Source organism: Epinephelus moara, chromosome 10, assembly GCF_006386435.1.
Source record: "Epinephelus moara isolate mb chromosome 10, YSFRI_EMoa_1.0, whole genome shotgun sequence".
Lineage (NCBI taxonomy): Eukaryota > Metazoa > Chordata > Actinopteri > Perciformes > Serranidae > Epinephelus > Epinephelus moara.
In genome coordinates this window covers 36,788,766-36,812,626 of record NC_065515.1, presented here as the reverse complement: position 1 = coordinate 36,812,626, position 23,861 = coordinate 36,788,766, and the positions used below count along the sequence as shown (strand labels likewise).

At 40.1% G+C, this 23,861-nt stretch overlaps 1 protein-coding gene across 4 annotated transcripts in view; it reads right to left on the bottom strand.

The window, feature by feature from the left end:
* Positions 1 to 4,244: 4,244 nt before the first annotated feature.
* Positions 4,245 to 23,861, bottom strand: part of LOC126396274 (BMP/retinoic acid-inducible neural-specific protein 3-like) — an 84,316-nt gene continuing 64,699 nt past the window's right edge. For all 4 annotated transcript variants that reach the window (XM_050054218.1, XM_050054216.1, XM_050054215.1 and 1 more), the window contains 4 exons: positions 21,782 to 21,887; positions 21,123 to 21,359; positions 14,534 to 14,756; positions 4,245 to 6,199 (listed from right to left, as the gene is read on the bottom strand). In XM_050054218.1, coding sequence (XP_049910175.1) covers positions 5,083 to 6,199; positions 14,534 to 14,756; positions 21,123 to 21,359; positions 21,782 to 21,887 — 1,683 coding nt within the window. In that variant the 3' untranslated portion in view covers positions 4,245 to 5,082. The remainder of the gene's footprint in view (positions 6,200 to 14,533; positions 14,757 to 21,122; positions 21,360 to 21,781; positions 21,888 to 23,861) is intronic.

Here is a 23,861-nt window from a genome sequence, read left to right as displayed (position 1 = left end):
CTAGGAAGTGCTTACCAAATATGGAAATTAAATGTTTGGATTTTTTTCACGGATTATCTGTCTCATGTACTGGATTTGGGGATTTTCTGCCTCTCTTCTCTGCAGATCAGTGGGCAGACATGTTCAGTGCTCTTCACACAGGTTTGATTGGGTCCAAGTGCGGCCTCTGGCTGTTCTGCTAGAGGACATTAACAAAGTCGTTGCCAAGCCACTCCAGTGTTATGTTAGCTGTGTGCTTCGGACCATTGTCCTGTTGGAAGGTGAACCTTTGGCCAAGGCTGAGGCCCTGAGCTTTCTGGACCAGATTTTCATTGAGAATACCTCAGTGCTTCACAGACCATGTGAGCAGAGCACAAGCAAGCTGGGAGCACTTGCGGAAGGATTTAAAATGGAGCGCAGAGCGGATTTTTTTAAAAGCTGGAGTGTCGCCTCATCTTCTGCTCCATCCCACTGTAATTTCACTGGTACTGCGCACACCATGAGTTTGAAGCATGCCTGGTCAGGGCTTGACATTAAATTTTTTGCTCACCAGCCACTGTGGCTATTGGTTTTCCACAGTTACAAGCCACTAAACACTTTTACGAGCCTAGAAATGAGGTTTTATTTGATTACAGTTGACTATGGTAACTTCAAGGTTGGGGGTTCACCCAAAAAAAAAAAAAATCTAGAAGAAATGTAATTTGTATTCATTTACATAATCAGGATCCTAGCAGATATATTTTCGTATCATTACTAATGTGCCCATTCTCATGCTCTGGTACCATCTGAGCTTCATTCAGCTTTACCTCAACCCTGACCAGTCCCTGCTACTGAAAAAAAAAACCTACAGCTTGACACTGCCACCACACTTTATCATTTGGATAGTATTGTGCAAGTGATAAGTGGTGCCTTGTCTCTTCCAGACATCATGCTTGGAACTGAGCCAAACAGTTCAATCTTGGTTTCATCAGACCAGGGTTTGATCAGAGCTCTTGTTTCTCACAATCTGAGAGTCCTTTGGGTGTTTTCCTGTGTCTTTCACTGAGGAGAGGCTTCTGTCTGGCCGCTCTGTCATAAAGCCCAGATCAGTTGGAGTGTTGCAATGATGGTTGTCCCTCTGGAAGTTTCTCTACACAGGATCTCTGGAGCTCTGCCACAGTGACCATCGTTTTCTTGGGCAACTCTCTTATAACAACTTCCCACGCGATGGCTCAGTTTGGCTGGTGGGCAAGCTCACCCGGGTTGTTCTTCCAAACGCCTTCCATATAAGAATCAGGAGGCCACTGCGCTTTTGGAAACCTTTACAGCAGCAGAACTTTTCACAGATCTGTGCCTCGACAAAATCCTGTCTCTGAGCTCTGTGGGTCTTTTGTTTGACCTCATGGCTTCGTTTTTGCTCTGATATGCATCTATGCGTCAGCTGTGAGACCCTACATAGACTGTGCCCTTTCTAATCTTAATGTCCTATCAATTAAGTTTACCATGGGTGGACTCCAGTCAAGATTGAGTTACATCTCAGAGGTGATCATAAGAAATGGGGGACACCAGAGCTAATTATCATGGGAAAGAATCTGATGCTTATATTTGATACTTCAATTATTTCCTTTTCAATAAATTTGCAGAAATGTCTAAACTCCTGTTTTGACTTTGTCATTTTGGGGAACTTTCCTTGTTACTCTGTGCTGACAGTAATTAGCCACAATACTCATTATTGCTGTTCCATTACACACCACAAAATTGGTAATTACATAGCTCCTCAAAATTCAGACTTATCATGTGCACCTCTTTATGTCAGGATGATGGACAGTAAGTGTAGCTAGGCTAGATAGCTTGTGCATTTTTTTTATTTTTTATTTTTTTTTATTTAACCTGGGGTCCCCTGTTGTCTGTGACCAGTATTTTCCCAAGGCTCTGCCTGAAACACGGAGAATCACTCATGCAGCAACATTTCACCTTTCACATATCCAGCCACAAGCTTCATTTGTTCTTTGTAGCCTGCAGCTGTCCACCATTAAAATCCAGTTTTGGCTGTTTAGCCAGTGTAAGGCTACAGCCAACCTCTGCAGCCGAGGAGGGGTGTATTTCCTGGAGCTGTTGTTGTAGGTGTTTCAGACCGGATGTTTGAGGACATGTTTTATTTGGAAAGAGTTAGGTACCACCACCTGGAGCAACAGTGTTCTTGTCATCTTTCCTCTCAACAAAATCAAAGTAATAGGAATATCTCCAGCTGCTCAAGGTAAGTGTTTCTGTCCTCCAAACTAACTTAGCTTGCTGCTGTGTGATGTGCACAACACAAGGATTACGAACATGAATCCACTGATGTGATTGTTGTATTTCAAGTCAGTAGTGGGGTGATGACAAAATTAATGTTGGAATGAGTTGTTAGGTTTTGAGTACCAGTAACATTATTACTGAAATTTTATTGTGATTAGTTGTACTTCTCGTTACTGGAGAAAGTAATGTTACTGCCCAACACTGATACTGAGTGTAGATTGATGAGGGGAAAAAATTAATTTAATCAATTTTAGTATAAGGCTGTAATATATTAAAATGTGCTAAAAGTGATGGTGTCTGAGTACTTTCTTAAAGGGAAATTTCGGTTTATTTCAACCTGTCTCCTATCGTCCTAAATTTGTTTCAAGTGACTAGTGACGAAAAATAATAGTTAGCATGTTAGCCATTAGCCTAGATACAGCCGGGGCGCATTAGTAGCGTCAGACCTGTTAAAACGTAAGTGAACGGGCAACCTTCAAGTGCAAAGTTAGTCCACTAAACAAGGTTTTTTTCCACAAAGACCGCCTCATATCGTTAGGATAAATGTCAGAGAACATATAGAAAATGATATGTAAATGTGTTGTCCGTGCCCGTTCACTTATGTTTGAACAGGTCTGACGCTACTATGCGCCCCGGCTGTATCTAGGCTAACGGCTAACATGCTAATTATTTTTCATCACTAGTCACTTGAAACAAATTTAGGACGATAGGAGACAGGTTGAAATAAACCGAAATTTCCCTTTAAGTATCAGATACAGCATCTTAATATTATTATATTAATACTTGATATTAAAGTACTCAGATTGGGATCAGGACCAAAAAAAACTTGATTGGGGAGCCCAGTCTCACCCTGAAGTTGTCGAAATATGGTCAGTAACAGATAAAAAAGTGTCCTTTAACGTCGGCATGATAGGCAGCTGGTTGCTGTTATAGTTTAACGACACTCAGCTGTGTCGGGGGAAATGCGACGGGACAAGGATGAAAGTTAAGGCAGCGAAAGTCCAACTGGGGTGGGCGCAAGGGGTGGCGGATGTCCAACAAACACATTTTCACCTGAGAGAGCGATGTTCTAAAGCCAAACCTTGTTCTTTTTTCCTAAACCTAACCATGTGCTTTTGTTGCCTAAACGCAACCATGTGTGTTTGTTATTGCGGATGTAATGTGTTTATTTTGAAAGAGACTGTAAGTAAATGTTTTCCTGTGAAAACGGAAGTGTATTTTGAAAGAAAACAATGCATGTACCATGGCAAAACTTGACCCGGTGTCGCAGAACATAAACAACCAACACACCCAGGGTACCTTGCACGTCGTATGTCGACGTGCAAAGTCCATGACCAAACGTCAAGATGCGACAAGGTTGGAGTGAGAATGTGTTGGATTGGCAAGTCATTACTAATTCATTTTTCCATTATGAAGTATGTTTTTAAAGTTGAATTATTTCCTTTTCTTGTACACTTTATCATACGCAGGTGTTTGATTTTTGACTTTATTGTGAGGGAAATAAAAACATCAAAACTATTATTACATTAACATATATCATCATAATTCTGGAAAGGCAATCATTTGTACTGGACAATGACTTCATAGGATTTACCTTGAAACTGTGTTAAGCTCGCAGCTAACAGTGAATCAGCCTGTGCTGTTGCAGGTGTATCCTCGTGGAGTTAGTGCTCTGACAACAGATCCAGATAAATCTGAAACCAGCTTCGAATAACTGAAAATCCCAGGCTTGTGTCAAATCCTGTTATCCACGAACAGGCCCCAGGGATTTTTCATGGCAGACATTTGACATGCCACAGCAGGAAGAGCGCAGGTGTTATTAATAACCCTAATAAAGGGCAGCAATCAAGTTCTAGGGCCTCTCTGTATTCTGCATGCTGTCTCACTGTAACGCCCAAATGTAATGGACTCTCTTTATTAATGGCATTAGTTACACCTGCTGTGAAAATTCTGTGTGTCATAAGTATCTCCTGCATGAAAAATACACCGTCTAATAGACCACACATAAAAATGTTTTTATTTAGTGTATTAACAAATTGTATTATACATTTTATAGACAGTGTTTTTTTTCTTTACTTTTGTTTCACAAACAACAGCATTATAAAAATAAAAGCACATATAACATATATTGTGATCATGGTGTCATTTTTTCTCAGCAAATCTGAAGTAATACAGCGTCTATTTACTCAATTTGTTTATTCAGTTTTTTTGTTCTTTTCCTACAAAAATGTGTAGTACAGTTTAAAAAAAGGAGTGAGCTTACTGTTCAATGGAGAGCTAAAAACAATGAAGTGCCCATCATGTGCCAGGTTAAAAAGGAAGGCCATGATTATAAAACAAATGTTTATTTTTGCACCCGTGAAATAAATGTGATGAGAAAAATACAAACGAAAAGTCATGCTGGTGTTGAAATGGTTATATCTGTGAGATGATTACATTGCTTGGGTAATACTTCATCAGCAAAAGCTTTTGTTTACGTATGTGAGCGATTTCAAATTTGTGCAACCTACAAATGTCAGCACACTGGCAACATATCAGTGGTGGTAGAGTTTTAAATTTATATTATTAACTGTCAAAGTTATTATTTTCATCAGGAGAGAAAAAAAGAGCTATGAGGCAAGTTTGGTGAAATCCTCCTTAATTCTACAATGTTGTACAAATTTATACGAAAAGCTGACATGAGAATCTCAAATGCACTCTTGAGATCCATGACGACAATGGAAATGTCCCCCAAATGTCCCTTGCTCGGCTCCAGAATTGCTCTTAACCATCATCAGGCCTGTGTGATAACTGCTGTGCCATCTGTGCACCTGGCCGCCCGCCCACTTATTAGCTACATAATTTGGTTGTTTCATATTCCATCGAGTTGGGCTGCTTGGCACTGAAAGTCTGCAGCGCTGCCTGGATCCTGGCAACGTCCGTGGTGGACAGTTTGAGCCGGTGCCGCAGCAGACAGGAGAAGAGGTCTAGAGGCTGAGCTCCAGGCGGGGAGAGCCTGTTGACCCGATCCCGGATCTCCAGCAGCTGCAGCAGGGCAGAGTCCTGCGATCCCTGAGTATATGGGTAGTCAAGCTGTAAAATCAAGTCCTGGATCGCTTCCGGGTCAAAGTGCATACTGTAGCCATACACCTGGATGCTGTTTATCTTCATGTAGCCTAGGTTTCGCCCCGGTTCCAGGTACTCCAAGGGTTCATAATATACAGTTCCATTCCCATTAGTTGAGGGCCCTCTGATTCGGCTCCTTAGGTAAAAGTGGACTGTCTCAAAAAATGTTTTCCACTTGTTGCCCAAAGTTAAAGTCCAGTTATAACAATCATAAGGAAGGTCTAATTTAGTCCTCTCCCAGTCTGGGTAGTTGTTCTGATCAATGGGCATGATCCAGCTCTCTGAGTGGCTGCCCCCAAACGGATTGATATAGACAGATAGCAGGGGGTCCAGAGTGCTGTTCTTGGTAAGGCAGATCTGTAGAGACATCCCCAGGAGCATGTGGACATGGTTTGACTTGTATTTATTACTTTTCAGCGTCAGCAGCATCCTCTTCCTCCACGACGGGTCGAACCAATTATTCAGCCTGACGTCGTTGCTGACAAAGATCCCGTGGATGCTGATGCGGTTGTCACGTTTCTGCAGGAGGTAGCGCAGCTCCAGGTCCTGCAGGTCTGTCTCGAAGCCAATATAGTGGTCAGTGGAGTCCGGCACTTCGTTGCGGCACACACCCTGGCTCAGCATGTAACCCTGGTTACAGGTGGCACAGCGGGAGCGGTTCTCGTAAGAGCAGGAGGCGCAGGAGGTGCCCTCGCCCACCGTGCAGGGGATCACGCCCTGGCAAGGGGGGTGCTCATAGGGACACGAGCAGCTCTTGGTCTCCTCCAGGTAGGAGCCGATGTGGTTGTTCTCACTGCAGTACATGATGGAGAGGATGTAGTTCAGCCAGTAGCTGAGGGGCCTGCAACAGAAACAGAGCAGCATGTAAGATTTACTGTAGATATGAATAATAAATTTAAGTATTTATGAAAAAAAGAATCCGTCTTCCTCAGAAACCTGTAAGCTAAAGAAATGACTGTCATGTGGGCATGGGCGGATTATGAGACAGTGGGCCCCTGGGAACAGATATGCAAATGGCCCCACCACCTTTCCTTCAGAGGAGCAAGACACAGACTTTGAGGTTTTGCTTCTCTTTGCTGCATCTTGTGTGCATCTTTGTGCAATTACATCTTTTTGAGGTTAGTGTCTCTGTGATAATTTTGTTTCTCCTTGTGGTAATTTTGCATCTCTTTATGGGTCTTTTTTTTGTCCTTTCATGGTTATTTTGAGTCTCTTCCTAATTGGTACATCTTAATGTAAGTGACATTTTGCAGGTGAAGGCCAGGGGTGCCCTGACACTTTGGGTCCCTGGGCCTGTGCCTGGTGGGCCTGTTCAGGATACCATCCATGCATGAAGGGAATGACCGCACTAAAGTTATTTTGAGTTATGTGACAAAGTCTGCAGGTGCCTGAAAATTGTAGACAAAAAACATTTGTATATTCAGGAACAAAATAACAAATATAGTGCAGTAGCTTTATCTGGTCTTTAAAGATGAAGTTAAATTTCCAATGAAATAAAGTGTTGTGTTATAATAATAGAAAAACATTTTTGAGTATTCCTGTCACTATTTCTCTTTTCTCCTGTATATGAACATGCAGTGTTGTTAATGACACTTCCTGCCCTCAGTTGACCAACTAAACCCTCCCATTATATTAAACCACACTTGATTGTTAGCTTGTGGCTTGTAACGACTTGCAAAGTAATATCATGGGTTTGTGGTGCATGTTTCGATGTTAACGGCAAAAAAAACATGGCTGAGGTCTAACATCTCCATTGTCAGCTTTCTGATCTAACAATGTGGGCGAGGGAGGGATAGGTGAAGGTCAACAGTCCTTCGGTGTTCTGTATTGCTTCATATTCTCAAGAGACTCATGCCCTCTGAGCAAAGCCCACGTTTAATTGTTGCATTCAAATCCTATTGGTAAAATATTTCTAGAAATGATACTATCCATACACTGTATTTGGTTTTAGTCTGAAATAACTCTCACATTGGCAGAATATAATGTAGTGTTTTATGTAAAACCCCCGCTGATGAAGTTTAACATCATGAATACCTGCACAGACTATCTGATTTTAAAACATTAGGGTATGTATGTATTTTTGATAGACAATTCACTCTAAAGTAATGTTTTAGAGTCAGCGACTAGGACTATATGAGTAGACACAAGCTGTAATGGTAAATCAAAACTCCTGAGATTGTTTATGAAAAAAAGGAGCAGATGGACGCACAACAAGAATATAATGTCCTAAATCAGTCTTTCACTTTCTTTGTTCCACATCTGTCACATTTCTGAATCCCTTTTCGTTCTCTAGCAGAGTTAGCAGTTTTGTTATTGTCGTCATGTGCAGCTTCTAAATTAATTTATGACCAAACAGTGGTGCATGTATAAGTCATTTACATTCCAAAAACATATCTTGGAGGCAAAATTCAACACTTGTCCCAACAGTGTTTTGACTAAATAATAGCTGGGCTGCAAAGTGTGTGCTGCACTGTGAATTTTAACTTTAAGGATGAACATCTGATCAATGTCATTGAAAGTCAACCAAGTTTCTCTCCACAACTTTACCGACCAAGTTTAGAGCAAATATATGAGGTGTATTTCAGCATTTCAAAGTAAAGGTCGACCTCTGTTCATTCCCTGGAGAAACATTTCTCATTTCTACACAGCTGCAAATAGCAGTGTTTGGTGCTGACTTTTCCTTACCCAATGTTTGATGAGACAAATGATGATGATAAATGTTGAATGCATGTGGGCACACACAGCACTGTTACCAAAGTAGAACAGATGAAAGTAATCTGCAGTAATTTTAAAACAAAGCCCTCTCTCCAACTTTATTAATAAACATTTTGATACTTTGGACATGGAGCTGTCTTATTTGAAAACTGCTTCATATTAAGTGCAGGATAGATATTTTTGAGAATGTAACCTAATAGAAGTATGTCAGACTTAACATATTAAAATGCAATTTGGTTTGACGAAACATTGTAAACTTACATAGTTTTAGAGTCTAAGTGAAGCTCCTGGGAGAATTGCACAGAAATGGCAAAATTAGCATGATAATGTCATAGTGCCGTATGCTATATGATGATGAAGGTAAAATTGTGAACATGCAGGTACCATTTTCATCCTCAACAAGTCCCCCAACCAACAACATAGGTTGTTTGTTTCTACTCTTTAATAGAGTGGTTCTCAGATTGTGAGACCCCTCTGGTGAAATAAAGGTAAATAAATATAATTTATTTGGGCAAAACAAACAAGAGTTTGCTGATGCTATCATGCTGACCTTTATTTCACTAAAAATAAACAATTCATGATCATTTTTTATTGGTTTATCCCCCAATTATTGTTAAACATTAATTCAAATTGTGGGGTTGGGGGACATGAACTATTTTCAGCTTCTGAAGGTGGCCATGACAGAGAAAGAAGCTCTAGTACTACCCACAGGAGCATTTCATATGGCAGGTGGCAGGAGAACAACCCCATGCCTAAATGTAAGGGTTAAACAGTTTGTGAAACTGTCTTGGTTTGTATCGGTTTAGCCACCAAAACTACTTGGTTAGGTTTAGGAAAAGATGATGATAAGATAATAAAGTGTATTTGTTTGGGGGTTGACATATGTAAGTCACATTATGTACATCATGTTACATACATCACATTACTTAATGACATCACATAACTTAAATACATTACTATATATAAGTACCCCATGTTATGCAAGTATGTCACATTCCACAAGTGTGTCACATACGTCACATCATGCCACATCACGTGCATCATGTTTTGTACATCACATTATGTATGTCATGTTGTGTATGTCACATTACTCAAGTACTTCACGTTATATGCTTCACGTTACTTACATCACGTTATGAATGTCATGTTGCGTATGTCACATTACTTAGGAACGTCACATTATATACTTCACGTTACGTACATCACGTCATTGTTTCACGTTACGTACATTATGTTAGGTATGTTGTGTTGCATACGTCACATTACTTAAGTACTTCACCTTATATACGTCATGTGATGTACGTCACATTACATAAGTACTTCACGTTTTATACTTCACATTACATACTTAAGTTAAACCAACTTAATGCTGAGTCTTTTTACACAGGACACGTACAGGGTCAAAGTTCTGCATTTGTTTGACCAATTCGCACGCCAAAACCTCTTCCCTACATGGACTTTGCCCTCTGTCAAACTATGTCACACGACTTCTATTTATCTCCCATCATAATTACATACAACCTATGGTGTCCTTCACTGGGGGAGGCAAATTTCCATTTTCAATGCAGTTGCATGTTCTTAAATAATAAAGTATTGTCTTTATTGTCAGGAATGTATGCTGCATGTATAAAGCTGTGTGAAAATAGAAGAAAATGCTATATATACTTTTGTTACACATAATTGAGTATACATATATTTGTGTGTGTGTGTGTGTGTGTGTGTGTGTGTGTGTGTGTGTGGCAAGTACAAGTACAGGGCTAATTACACTATCCAAATGTGATGAAGAAATAGAGCCAAAACTATGACAGGTTTATTTTGGGGTTTTCTTTTATGATGAGCATCATGTGGAGCCAAAGTCTGTAGAAACACAGGCGCTTTGAACCAGCAGGCTACTTTAATACAATATTCCAGCATCACAGTCAGTGTAGTCATTGTGTGTAGCAGAGTGTGATGCGCAGGAAAAATGGAAGGAGCAAAAGACATTTTCCCAAATCATCAATTTAAAATCTGACGACATGTTTTCAGAAGACAGCTGATACAACGTGTTAACAGTCTTTACAGTATCAAGCTTCTCTGAGACTCATCAGTTAGAGTCAGTTGTGCATATCTCACCTCCAGAGCGGAGGCTGTGCACAGCAAGAGAGAGGAAGCTGTCCCGCCATCATAAAGCGCATTGTGTCAGCAGGACATGTAAACTGTCATGGAGACGCAGTGTGCAGCGCGGGCCAAAGAGAAGCTGGGTGTTCACTCTGCAATCTGTTCACTGTCTGTCAGCTCATTTCACACTGATCAATGCCACACACAAACTTTCTCCTTCTGCCACAGATTCACTTTTCACTCGTGCACAAAACTTTTCCTCCACAGAAGATGCACTACATTTTTTCCATTAAAAGTGATATTTATTTACTTGGCGAACCACAAAAAACAACAGTTGTTTTGTGCAGCTCTGTCACTAATATTCTGACACCTTGTATTCGCAGCTCAAAACCAAACAAAAGCATACTGTCCTTATCTTCAAAGACTGTACTAGAGAGCTGCAATAGGAACTTTAAAATGGATTTGTGACGTAAGTTACAAAGCATATCATATTTTTATGTTTGCTTTTTCTCCATCTGACAAAGACCATGATGTGTTAGTACATGAATAATGGCTGCAGAGATAGATGAATATATCTTTTATAAAAAGGAAAAAACAAATCCTCCATGAACTAGGTCATTACACACAAGGCAATATGAAGAGCAGCTGTGGAATAGAGGAAATCATTGTATTTTTTGGAAAATTATGCATTTTTATGCAGCTTAACAAAGTATGACGTGTATTTACTGTCTTTTTTTTGCATATCTTTCATGCTCATTTACAAAATATATCCCACAATTAAAAGACTTTAATATAGAGGAAAATGTGACATTTCAATTGAGGAGGGGACTGCATCTTTTTTCCACTAACTGCTTGGCTTTGAACTCCGTTAATATGAAATGCCAGACTTCCTTAGATCTTTTAAGAGCACCAGGTTAAATCACAGCAGGGTCCAAAATATCCAGTTTAAGTATTTACTTTTAACACTCACACGCTATATCTCATTACTGCATTTACTGCTCTCCAAAAATTTGCCCCAGATACTGTCCAGCTGAAGTGTTGAGAAATACTGAATATTAGATTCAGTGCAGATGGTGCTGCACATGTGGAAGAGACTTATTTATGGACTCATCTCCATATGTCCTACAAGTCACTAACTACTTCATCCTCTGATTTCATCATCAGTTAGTCTGTAGGCAAGCAACCCAAACACCAGAACAAATGTTGGCATTGTACATTTCTTCAAACCATGGATATATTAAATTAGTGTATTTTATATGTAATGGATATGCCGAGGCTTTATATCTTTTTACGTTTCAATTTTCAAGTTTTTGGTCACAACGTGTCCATGAAAAATACCCGCTTTTGTTGCTACGAACACAGCAGCCGTCTGGCCGAGGTGTCACATCATCCATCATCTCCTCGTCCTGATAAGAAACTCAGCTCGTATGTACATGTAATCTGAACTACATTATACATATGAAACATACAATTGGAACATATTGGTGCATTGCAGAAATCTAGCCTACTAAGCCAACTTCTTCCTTTGGCAACTGGGCTGAATTAAGAATACGTGCCGACGCTCCTGCCATTCTGCCATGTGTCTTTTTGCCTCCTACTGGCATAACTCCTTCAAAATAAAAGCACTAGCCTTTATAAAGCCCTTTTTAGATAGGAATTGTGCAAATTTGCAGGAAAGCCCAATCAGTCTTTTTTCAGCATTGGCAGTATGAAAACAAAATCGGGGAGGGCGGAAAATTGCCGCCTATCTACTTTTGTTTATACAGAATACGCCTTTTTCGGGGCAATGGGGGGCGTGAGCAAGTAACAAAACATGTAGCTCAGCGTGTGACGTAACCAGTGACGTGGGAGGGAAGCCGCGGCTGGTCAGTCCTTCGGCAATTCTCTCGTAAGTCGACCCGTTCTTCACAGTTCCTGTCATCTGACGGTAAATGGCCTCTTCGTTTGCGAGGGCAAGGAAGGCGCACAATTCCTTGTCTCCTCAGTTGCTCATCTTTACAGTGTCTGTCAGGTTTGTGTTTCCCTCTTGGTACTAGCTGCTCGCTAATTCCTGCTATCAGCTGTTTCCTGTTTATCCACCGCCAGCTCTTCCCACAAGTCTTCAACAGACCCTCCCGTTGCGGAAACCAACTTAAAGGGTTCCGCCAATATGGCTACCCTACGAGGCGGAAAATTGGGCGCCTCGGATCAACTCGCCTTTCCGCCTCTGTGTGTATAAACGCTCGCAGCTTGCCAGCAAATCGGCCCAACATTCGCGGAAAATCTGGCAGTGTAAAAGGGGCTTAATATAAGTAGGACAAATAATAACACAGCCTTAAGAAAATACTTTTCTCAACAAATAAGGAACACAACAGATTATTAAAGTATGCCGAACCATACCAAAAGTCACTTACGATATGTTAGGACAGTGGTCACTGGTCAGTTCTGAATGGACCGCAACTAATTTGAGAATGTGTCAAGTTTGTAAAAAAAAAAAAACACTTTATTTTGAAGTACAGTGAATTTTTGGGGCAAAGCTTTTATTTCAAAGCACCATTGCACCAGAGTGCTGTAGAGTGAATGACTAACAGACAGCTACTTGACAGAGACAGCAAATTAATTCGACGACATGGCCAAATACAAGTATGATGCTGAAGATATTAAACTGTGTGGACCTTGAACTAATGACTGTGGTGAAACTGGTTGAACTAAGTTGGGAACCACTGTGTTGGGAAACATCAGTTAAATGGCCTGATGTAAGCTCAACAAAGAGATCTGCGACTGAGTTGAGTTATGGATATCTGGGAGATTAGTAAATTTTTTAAAACCCCTTTGACTAGATTCATTCTGTAAACAGACAATATCACAGCCTACTAAATGACTATTACTGGCTCATTCAATCATATTTTGCTGGACTGGAGCTGCTGAGAGCCATTAAGAGTCGGGAGAAAAAGGCAGGGGGCACCTGCAGGAAACCAAAAGGTAAAGCTGTGTGAAAGATAACAGGGTGTTGCATTGCTGCGTAAAAAGCCTCGTGTTGCAATGCTGAGAGGAGAGCTCGACTAATGTAACGCTGTAATGCCTCTTTTCATTTGCATTTCTCTCTCTGTCTCTCACTGCGCCTGGTTACATTCTCACACCGTGTGTGTCCGATACAACAGTGCCACAGATTTTACACCTGCTTTTCCCAGACATTAAATTTCAGCTGCAGTTTCATCTGTAGCAGTGGTCAGGCTATGATGATAAATCAGGTGCAACAGCTATGTGTATTACCATTCCTGTATCCTATTTGCACCTTTAAATACATATTGCATGACACCAAACACACAATTTTAAACTCTGCTGCTTTCTGTGTTTTTAGTGGTGGTAAAAAACCTTGGTGCAGTCTATTAGTAAACAAGAGCGAATGTAATTTGGCTCTTTAGAGCCTAAAAAGGGGCTTTAAAAATCCCATAAAATTGTGCAGCAACTCTGTGGTTCACTGGCTTTTGTGCTCTATGTTAAAACTTTAGCATCTGCTATAAAGGCAATGCAAAAGCAGGAAATGAGACAATGTAGCAGTTCTGAGGCAGTAATACATCTTCGGCATGTGTGTACGGTCTGATAAGATTTTGTAATCAGTAAAATGTTGAAAATGGATCATGTTCCCTTAGTTAACAGCAGGTGAAGGTGGTGGGCGATGAGAGACTGTATAGCTGCTGCTAAAAATCACATTGCAGGGGATGATTATTTCGTCTCTCACCTGAAATAGCTCCTGAAATAAAGCTGGCTGCATTAGCTATACTGACTAAATCACATTTCTTTCTCATAAGCCTTGAGTCTGTAGACTATATGTTATTTTTTTTCTTTTGGATAAAAAAAAAATACAAATATAGATCGGATGATCTACTGAGGAGACACAGAAAACTTTTTTGCCTATGATTTCTTCACAGGCTAGTTAACCAAAAGGAAAATCTCCTAAAGTTAGCATATTCCTTTAAAACACTGCAAACTTTAATTTCACAGGAGGATGACTTTGATTTCCTGGATGTAAAGGAGACCTTGGCTGGGAGTACAGCCAAGTCATCAGGTGTAACACTATAGCTCACTTCAGTAGGACCTCAGTTGAATATCAAAGTGCTAATATGTTGTGTGTATGATTAGCATAATGCCTAGTTGAGGGGATAACAAAGCGCTGCGCACGGAGTGGGCTGCAGAAAATAAATGAGCACTGCCGTTCACAGCTTGCTTGAAAGGACTTGTGATGTGGCTGCAGGCTTTGGAATTTTTGCTTATTTTCACACATGCACAGCCACACACATGCATGCGCACACACACACACACACACACGCATCCACATCCGTATTAACAGAAAAGTCAGCAGGAATACTTATCAGCTTCTCACCTCTCCCTCAGCATAATAATTTTGGGCTGACTTCGACACCTCTTGCTGAGGGTGAAGAGCTTGTTGACGATGCGCCGTGCTTTGCTCAGGAGCTGTTGGGTGCTGAGCTCCAGCTGTTTGTAGCGCTGGTGAACGCTCGGCTCCATCTTCCAGAAGTATTGGATGGCCGACGTGTTCAGGGCGTAGAACGTGGGAAGCCTTCGAACGAAGTTCTGAAACTCATCTGGAGGGCATGGAGAGAGGCAAGACGACAGTTGAACACTTTTCTAACACAGGCCAAACTAACTCTCTCACTTCCTTCCAACTATGTTTGACTAATTTAGTCAGACCAAACGAGAGAATCACTTTGCAGAGGCCACACAGACTCTATAGAGCTGCAGGGCAGACTGGAAGTGATATTGTTTGACGCATATGCTAATGGAAAAAGGCAGAGCTAAATACAAGGTTGGGGTAGTTTTTTTTTATCCCATTAATGAACAGCCAATAGCTTTTCCAGGGCCAACACTGCAGGTCTGTCTGTGAAAAAATTATATGGACAGGGAGCACAGATGATAATTTACGATGTCAGCCCCTCTGAGCTGCTGTCTGCTGCACACACAGTACACAGCAAACACATTACATTTACTAGGCATTCAATACCAATATCATCCTCATTGTAATCATGATTGGTTGTATGGAAAATTGATGCAGAGCACAACACTGATGAGAAAATGACTGCACTGTTTGTAATTAGTTACCGTTATCTTGATAATACAGCATCTGATTAGAAAACCAATTAAGTGTCAATGGCTTCCCTGGTGATTATGCAAGGTGTATTACATGTTCCTGTGAAATTAATAAGTTGATTAAACAGCTTGTAATAAAATATATTAAAAGGGTATTTGGGGTGCATTCCATGGCCTACATTTTGAAATGAGAGACATTCTCCTGAGGAGGAAAGAAACCAAACAGTGCAGCTTGAATGTTTGTTCATTTGTTTCCAAGTGCTCAGTTAAGACGTTGCGTTTTGACATATGCATTTGTATTACATTTATATAGGGAGTTTAATGGATAATATTTTTCCTATTGTCAACACATCCCCCCCAAAAGACCCAAACCAAAAATGCACTGGCACTTCTCTGGAAATGTTTCATCCACTGTCTGTTGCACTCAGCCTCCCGAGCCCATTAGTTTCTACTACAGATGTAAATCATTTTAAAACAAATGAATATGTGATGTATGTATGTGTGTTGACTTCTATTTAAATAAGCTTCCATAACAGGGCCGTCGCCAAGGGGGGGCATTGGGGTGCAATGCCAAGTCATGGCACATCACAAGCCCCATTTATTCTGTGCTCCATAAACCCTTTTTTTTTTTTTTTTTTTTTTTTTGTTAAATATATATAAATCAAATGGTTTCTTGCAAAAAAAAGACAGCAGTGTGTGTTTTTTGCTAATTCATAAAATACCTAAAATAGCCTATCTGAAAAATCAAGAAACATATTTACATTGATGCAAAAATTAACACCACCTCTTAAATTGAAAGCCACACAGACAACATTTATATTTCGTTAACTTTCTATTTGCACAGTTGAAACATCATCAGCTGTGTAATATGTTAAATCAAGAGTAGCTTCAATGAAAAGAATAAATACAATTTAAAACAAAAGAAAGATAAGAAAAAAGCTAATTACTTGTGAGTAGTGTGTCACCAGACATTCAGGAATCATGGTGTTAAAAAATTAAAGATTTGTCTAAATATTGCTTTCACAAAGTGCCTCATCAGGAAGGTAATTATTTTGAATAGATAAGACTAACATTAAATGTAGGTGTTAAATATGCGCAAATTGACTTGGTGTATGTGCACATTATGCTGAGGCAAAAATATTGATTCATTAAGTACAGTGCAGGAAACAGTAATTAAACCTGTTCACAGTCTTGAGTTTCACAGGAAAGCTGGAAACTGCAAGTTACTGCTGAGCCAAACCATTATTTTATCACCAAGACAACGATAGCTCATCCCTGGAAACCCACTCTCTGCCCACCATTATTATCTTGTCAGCCACTGAACCCAGGAAGGTAGCAGTGCTCCTCCCTTTGTATGATTTTAAAAATAGAAGATGCTGTCAGATTGTGAGGAGCACGATTACAGACACATTCCAGGCAGTATTACAAATAAATTGGGGTTGGAGGGTAATGATGTGTATCAAGAGAATTATCTGGCAGATTCTTCTTAAATTGCTAAATTATGAGGTTACAATTAGGAAATGGTGCGTTGTAGTTGCTAGATTAATTTTAAGCAAATTCATGTTACAACAAATGCAAAATATTGAAATGTATTTCAACAAAGACCTCTTGGATCCTTATGGCAGAACGGGCTTGGTAGTCACACTTTTTTACCTTCATTTGAACCATTAAAATAGATTCTCTTTCAGAAGTTTTAATCGAGATGCAACAACCTAACCAGGGGTGTATTCCAGACAGCCTGTTTTGTGATAACTCTGAGATGAGGGTTACTGTGGTAACTGACTCTGTGAACCTAACCAGCTCACTGGCAGGTTTTCTTCATCAGACCTTCATTTCTCTCTGTCTCCTTCTGATAAAGCCCGACACACTGTTTCATTTCCTCATTGATTCAGTCTCTATCAAACTGTGTAACAAAGCACATTAATTGGTGGAGGTTTACTGTGTGTCACGATCTAAATCCTGGTTGGACATTTTCTTTTGGACAGCGATTCTTGGCCTCATTCAAATATTACGCAGCATCAAGCCACCCTCAGCTCAGAATCAAACCTCTGCATGTCCTTTTTTCTTACACTGAGGTCAGCAGTTTGTTAAAGCAGTATCATTAAAATGTTTATTACACATAATGTGTCCCTGTAGTTTAAACTGTTAAAATCAGTATGAAGCTTTAGACACGTAGGATCAATCAATAACTATCCCCATAATTTATGATACGATCGTTTGCACAAATGGAACATTATTCAGGTAATATTTGAGATTATCTGTTAATATTTCTGAGTGAGCAGGATCATGCTGCCGCTGCAGAATGTGGGGCTTTTTTTTAGTAACAGACTGTGTATAAATTCTGAACCTGGTTTGTCTAATTTAACATGTTTAAATTTAATACCTTTGTTGCCATGTAGCTTAAATACACTGAATGCTCTACTGCTGCCTATTACTGTGCTCAAGTGTAAATCACTAACCACATTATTCAATCCAATTACAGCTATGTCTCTGGGCCTATGTCCTTGAATTATATTTTTTAAAATACAGATTTTTAAATTAAAATGTAGACTGCGACCGAAATGATGAATGAACTGAGAACACCATATGACACCTTATTGTGCCAATTTATTGACACTTCTTACTGCTCTGACTGTAATTGTGCACAGTCCGCATATTGGCCAACAAATTTATCGTAACACCGGCAGAGCTCGTGATTCCAGTTATTAATATCTCTATGTCCGCTGGTTCAAAATGGAGGCTGTGCCTTTTATGTAACTATTGCCATGGTGAATCATAGTATCAGAGCTCCATTTACCGCACACAAAGAGAGTTGATTGATCAGCTGTTCTGGAACCAAAATCTCAGAGTTCAGGGTTAGGCTCAGAGTGATAAGCATCTGCAACTGTGATTTTTTTGCTAGCAACTAAGCTAACAGCCATACATTGTAGCCTAGCTAAGGAAAAAAACATCTACGCTACACCTCTCCCTTCATTCTTCTTAATGGTAATAATTGTTTTATTATAAACCCATTGTATAAGTGTTTAGAAGACATACACAAAGGAGTTGGATATTTACATTTTGTGTCTTACTCGTGAAATGACCCTGTAGGTGACCTCTGACCCCAATTATGAAAATTTCAATATTGACATTTTTAACAGTGCCCTTTAGGGAGTGAGCTGTAATGATTGTGACAACCTACCCATGTGACAACCAACCCCGTTCTCCCCTTCCTATTGAACCCCCCTGGCTTTATTGCACCCTGCAGTTAATGGATCATAGTCCTTTGTCTGTTTCAATATACTATTATGCTTATGAATCTATTATTTGTCTCACTGAAACTCAGCATCCTCAAGCAACTGTTTAAAGCAGTGAATAAACTTACTGCATCTTTTAAGAATTAAAATACTGATCCAGCCTCAGAATATTTAGTTTCCTAATTAAAGCATCACTCAGTGGAAAGTCGAAACAAGTCATGTCTGCAATCAGCTGACTGTAGAAACTTCATTTAACAGTCCAAGTCATGATTATTAATCTCCCCGCCGCTGATGTTAGTTGTTCTCCATTACATCAAATATACAAGTGGATCCCTGGGGGTTTCAAGGGAACCTACTTATTTTTCATTATTTAATACAACGCTGCAAGAGCAGTTCTCAGGGCACCTTGCTGCTAAAGTTATTGCCAGCTGTGTGCTAATCAAGTTGCCTTTAGTACAGAAGCATGTAGCTGGTAATAACACATTCAGCCAGCAAGGTGCACAAAGAACAGCTTAAGGCAGGGTTGGGAATGACTGAAACAGCTAGATGCCCTCAGGGCCTGTGGATGCAGCTCACGGTTTCAATCATGACGGGAGCACAGAAACAGAGCTATGGTGGAGTAAAATACATGATACACTGGGAGGGTGCAACACTTAAAGCATGCACCAGACAGCATGCATATTCATTAAGAAAATCAGCCTGTGAGGAGCTTGCACGAATGCTTTTTTCACACCCATTTAAGAGAAGGCTGCGATCACAATGGTTCACTGCCTGTTTTTGCCATGACACCAAGCTGACATTACATAAGGTTAACTGATTAAATGGCCACAACTGAGCTGTGAAGTATTACATCACAGGTTACATCACAGGCCGCTAACACTTGACATCAACTGTAGTTTGTTTCTGGGGACTGACAGCTTCCCCTACGGTACTGCAAAACCTTCATTTGACTGAATCCCCGCTGACCTCGACACATTACTGTAAATGCTACCCTTTCATTTTCTGGACATTTAGATTTGCACCATGCAATTTGTGAACACAGACCGCCTCAAAAGGCAGCAAAAGGTAGTTGTCTGAATGCCAGAAAGGAGGGTTAGGTATGTTGACAGTGTACACTGTGAGATGACAGATTTGTCAACTGGTAGAGATTTTTCAACGCTGTTCCTACTGAGTCAGCTATGCCTTTAATATCTCTGGCTGTATCAGGCCGCTGAGGGGAATGTTGCCAATCAATAGGAAGGACTGCTTTATGGCAGTATTGGATTTACAGGATCTGTTCATCAATGTGATGAAGTACCTTAATTTGCACATCATCATCAACATTTAATTTAGCAGATTGTCCATCAAACATTTTATCTACAAACAGTTACTCAAGTGAAACTGCAGAAATGTTACATTATCGCATTATTTATCCTCTCGAGACCTTCATTTTCTGTATGCATTTTTAATTTCTCCTAGCTATTTGAGATTAGTAGGACCTGATAAGTATATAAAAACAAAGAGTTGTCTTTGAACAGTAAGTAGTTTGGGAGAAAAAAACATTATGTCCTCGTATGTGAACAATGGGTTTATTTGTAATAGTCACAGATGTGTAAAAAAGTATAAAACAGTTTATTCCAGTGCCTGAACATGGCTGTGCAAAGCAAAATTGCAAACGATGCAACATATTTAAAAGCCTTGTGATTTTTTTGTTTCCAACTAGGAATGTCCTTTTTGTCTGTCACACTTAATTGACCTGTGTGAAATGTTGCGAAAACACTATTATAAATTCCCAGTGTCCTCAAACAAGATAATAATAAAGTCCCAATGTCCTCAGATGAGTGCTCCCTAATTAACAGCGTCTTAGCTTGTAAGAATAATCAAAATTGGTTTGTGTGCCATATCAAACCACAAATTTTACTAAGCATAAATTACAAAGTTTCAACCACACAATTTGATCCGGTTTTGTACCTTGTCCACTTTTGTGACAGGATCAGCTGTAGACCGATTTGGCAGAGTTGCCTGCCATCTTGTTTTTACATGGATTAGTGTTTTGTGCTTTTGCTACCACTAAATGGCACAAGAATTGTCCACGGATGAAGACAATGGGGCTATATTATGCAAAATTAAATATAAGGTGCACCAAACCCAAAATGAAATGTCCTCATATGAGGATGCAGAGTCGCTGGAGGATAAATATATTACCTTACTATACTGTGTAACATCAGCTGCAACATAGTCATAACTAATAATTGTTTTGCAACGGTGTTTCACTCACAACCTACCAAAGACAGGTTTAAAATATGTAAAGGTACTTTAACATTTTGTTGTCTTCTTTTTTGTAAAAAAAATGATGGCTATCACCACACCTAACAGCGGGACTTTGGGAGAAGCCATCATATCTAAGTCATTCTGGTTAATAGGCATGGGATTCTCTTCGCTGTTGTTTTCAGATAATTTTGTGAGATACTGCTTTAAAAATTGCTCCTCTGTGTGCTGTTGAAAATTCATCACATGGATTGGATGTAATTGCTCCGTGTTTTCATGGCCTTTCGGTCTTTGTTTTCTTTGCCTATCGGCTCTTCTAACAATAGGTTCTAATTTGCTGTCAGTGGGAGGGTCGCAGCCACTGAAAAGGAAAATACTGACCTGACTCCTCAAAGTCTTGATTGGCCATGTTCCAGGAATCTCGGATTTTCAGCAAACTGGCTTCCATAGCCCTCAGATCCACCTCAGGGCAATTACACTGTGGGTAGTCCACAGCACACTGGCACCAGCAGTCACTGTCCCGGCACACAAACTGGCCCTCCTCATTACACCCAATGTAGCTTAGAGCCGCCTGCACAAACCTGGCCCTTAGGTACTCTGGCAGTATGGCCTGAAGGCCTGAGGCAAGGACAAAAACAGGACAAAAACATGGAAATGTCACATGGAGCTGTAAGTGCTTTCGGTTATGCAGAAAATGTGTTTAGATGGCCGTTGTGCGCTAGATCTGTAAATCACTGAAGGCCAGCACTCATTTCCTCTGTTTCTTTGCCATGCTTGACATATGCTTGGCGTCACATGCAATATGCTGAGATTCACTTAAAGTTTTATTTTTACTGCACAGTTCTGCTACTTTTGTTCTGAATCATTACTGTCTGGGATTCACTTCAGAACTCTGCAAGCATGCATGGCAAGAAAAGCGAAAGAGTGATTGAAGCTAAATTCGTTCTGACACTCTCACGCTGCAGTTATAAGCTTGCCAGAGAACAGACACTGTGACAATTCCATCAGAAATTGGGGGAGTTCAATTATGGATGGCCAACCTTGCAAATGAATCTTGTTTTCAGGGCTCTGAACCAAAACGGAGCTGACAGAGTCGAGGTTGTCATAGTTACTGCATCCGAGAGGGCCCGTCCTTGTTTCGGTCACCTAAAGGGAGGAAAAGAGAGACACATAATAATAATAATCCAGAGGAGTCCAGGAGAGATAAAAGAAAAGAAAGGAAGAGTAAGAGAGAGCACACAAATTATTGTCATGCAGAATACGATTAACAACAACCTTTGTCCTTACAACCTCCTCCTCTAAGAAATAAAAAAATATATTACACATTAATTTAGACCTCCATTGTGCAAATTATATCTAGGTGAATGACTTTGTGAGCTAGTGGGCTGGAAATTGAGTTGCGATAAGGAACCCTGGAGTAAAGCATAATGAGGAAGTTATGGTGTCATCTGTCAAATTCATCTCTATAATGTGTTTCCCCATTACAATGCCCCTTGACATCCATAACATGTTAAAATCTATATTGTGATGCTAGTGTAAGCATGTCCTATTCAATTATATACACACCTGAGGATTCATGTAATTGCTCGGTGCAAACTTTTGCACCAGGTAGGCTATGCAATATTGTTACAGGACTACACAGGCTGAAATGTGATGAGAGGATTGACAACAAAACCATCTGTCAGTTGTGGGCATCATTCTTCAACCTTGTCTCAACTGAGTAGTTAACACATTAAGGACTGCTCTCGCCTTTAACACTGCTAGATCCACAATGGCTTATTTTGTGTCTGAGTATAATTTGTAGCTTCTTAAAATATAATTGAGGATAGTGATGGTGAGATACAGTTGCATTTATAGTGGTGATGAAACAGTGAAAAACAGAAACAAAACAAGCATCAGAACTGTATTCATAAAAAATATGCCACAATAATACAAATAACTAGCACCAATTAATCAGTTAATGAGAATGTGTGTGTGTTTTTGTGGAGAGCTTAGGCACATACAGCGAGCAGCAGCAGCGGCGACCCACCATCTGACACCAGCACACCATGAGGATGAAAACAGAGGGCTCGGCAGGAACAAAGCATCTGCTGCAGCAAGTGAACAAACCAACTGCGGTCATTTTGACTTGACCGGTGGATTTAACAACAAGCCGATTGGCTGTAGAAACAGTTGACAAGCTTTACATTCTAAAACCAGTTGCCAGGTAATTTGACCAGCAAAGTTGCAGGTGTCACCATCACACAGCTTGAGTCAGGCTCAGACTGACCAGTTCACATCGCTGCAACTTGTCTCTGCAACTTTCTAAAATGGTGTCATCTCATTGCAAATCACTGGTCTGAACTGAGCTTCTCTTGGGGGTACTACATTACCCACAATACAAGTAATATCTCTTAAGGGAATTTCATGCAGCTCACCTTGGAGCAACAAAAAGCTATATACAATATGTAGTCGTACACCTCAAGACCAGTTAACAGACTTTGATGTGTCACTGGCAGACTTTCTCTTTAAACAATCCAGGCTGCATGTAATACACGATAGCCAGATAATTTATTGGCATCAAGCTAACATGGCTCTCTTCATGTCCTGCCCTGCAAAGGACTGCATTTTTATTCATATAGTGTTTTAAGTCCCCTGCAGTTGTAGGATTGAGTTGTTATTCCCTAATGAGGTTATCTTGAATAAAAGTGCACTATGATTTAAACAAAACAAAAAGTCTAAAGCCATGCTAGCAAGGCTGTGAGACTGTACTTATGTACAGCAGTGCATTGAGCGAAATGCAAACGCCAGCATGCTAACATGCTCACAGTGGCAATGCTAACATGCTAGCAAGCATAATGCTTACCATGTTCATAACTAGTTTAGCGTGTTAGCATGATGAAGCTGATGGAAATTTTGGATGTATTTTGTCTTAAACTAGTCCATACCCATTGAGTGCACAGTTGCCCACGCACAGTTTCACATGGTGTGTGTTTGGGATACAGGTCATAGGAAATTGCAGATTAAATAGTCAATTGAACCCATTAAGAAGAGCAATGTATTCAGACAGAGTTTTTGTGAATTTGATAGTACGATTGCTTTATTGAAAGTACAGTAGTACCATTGCCAATAGTGGGATAG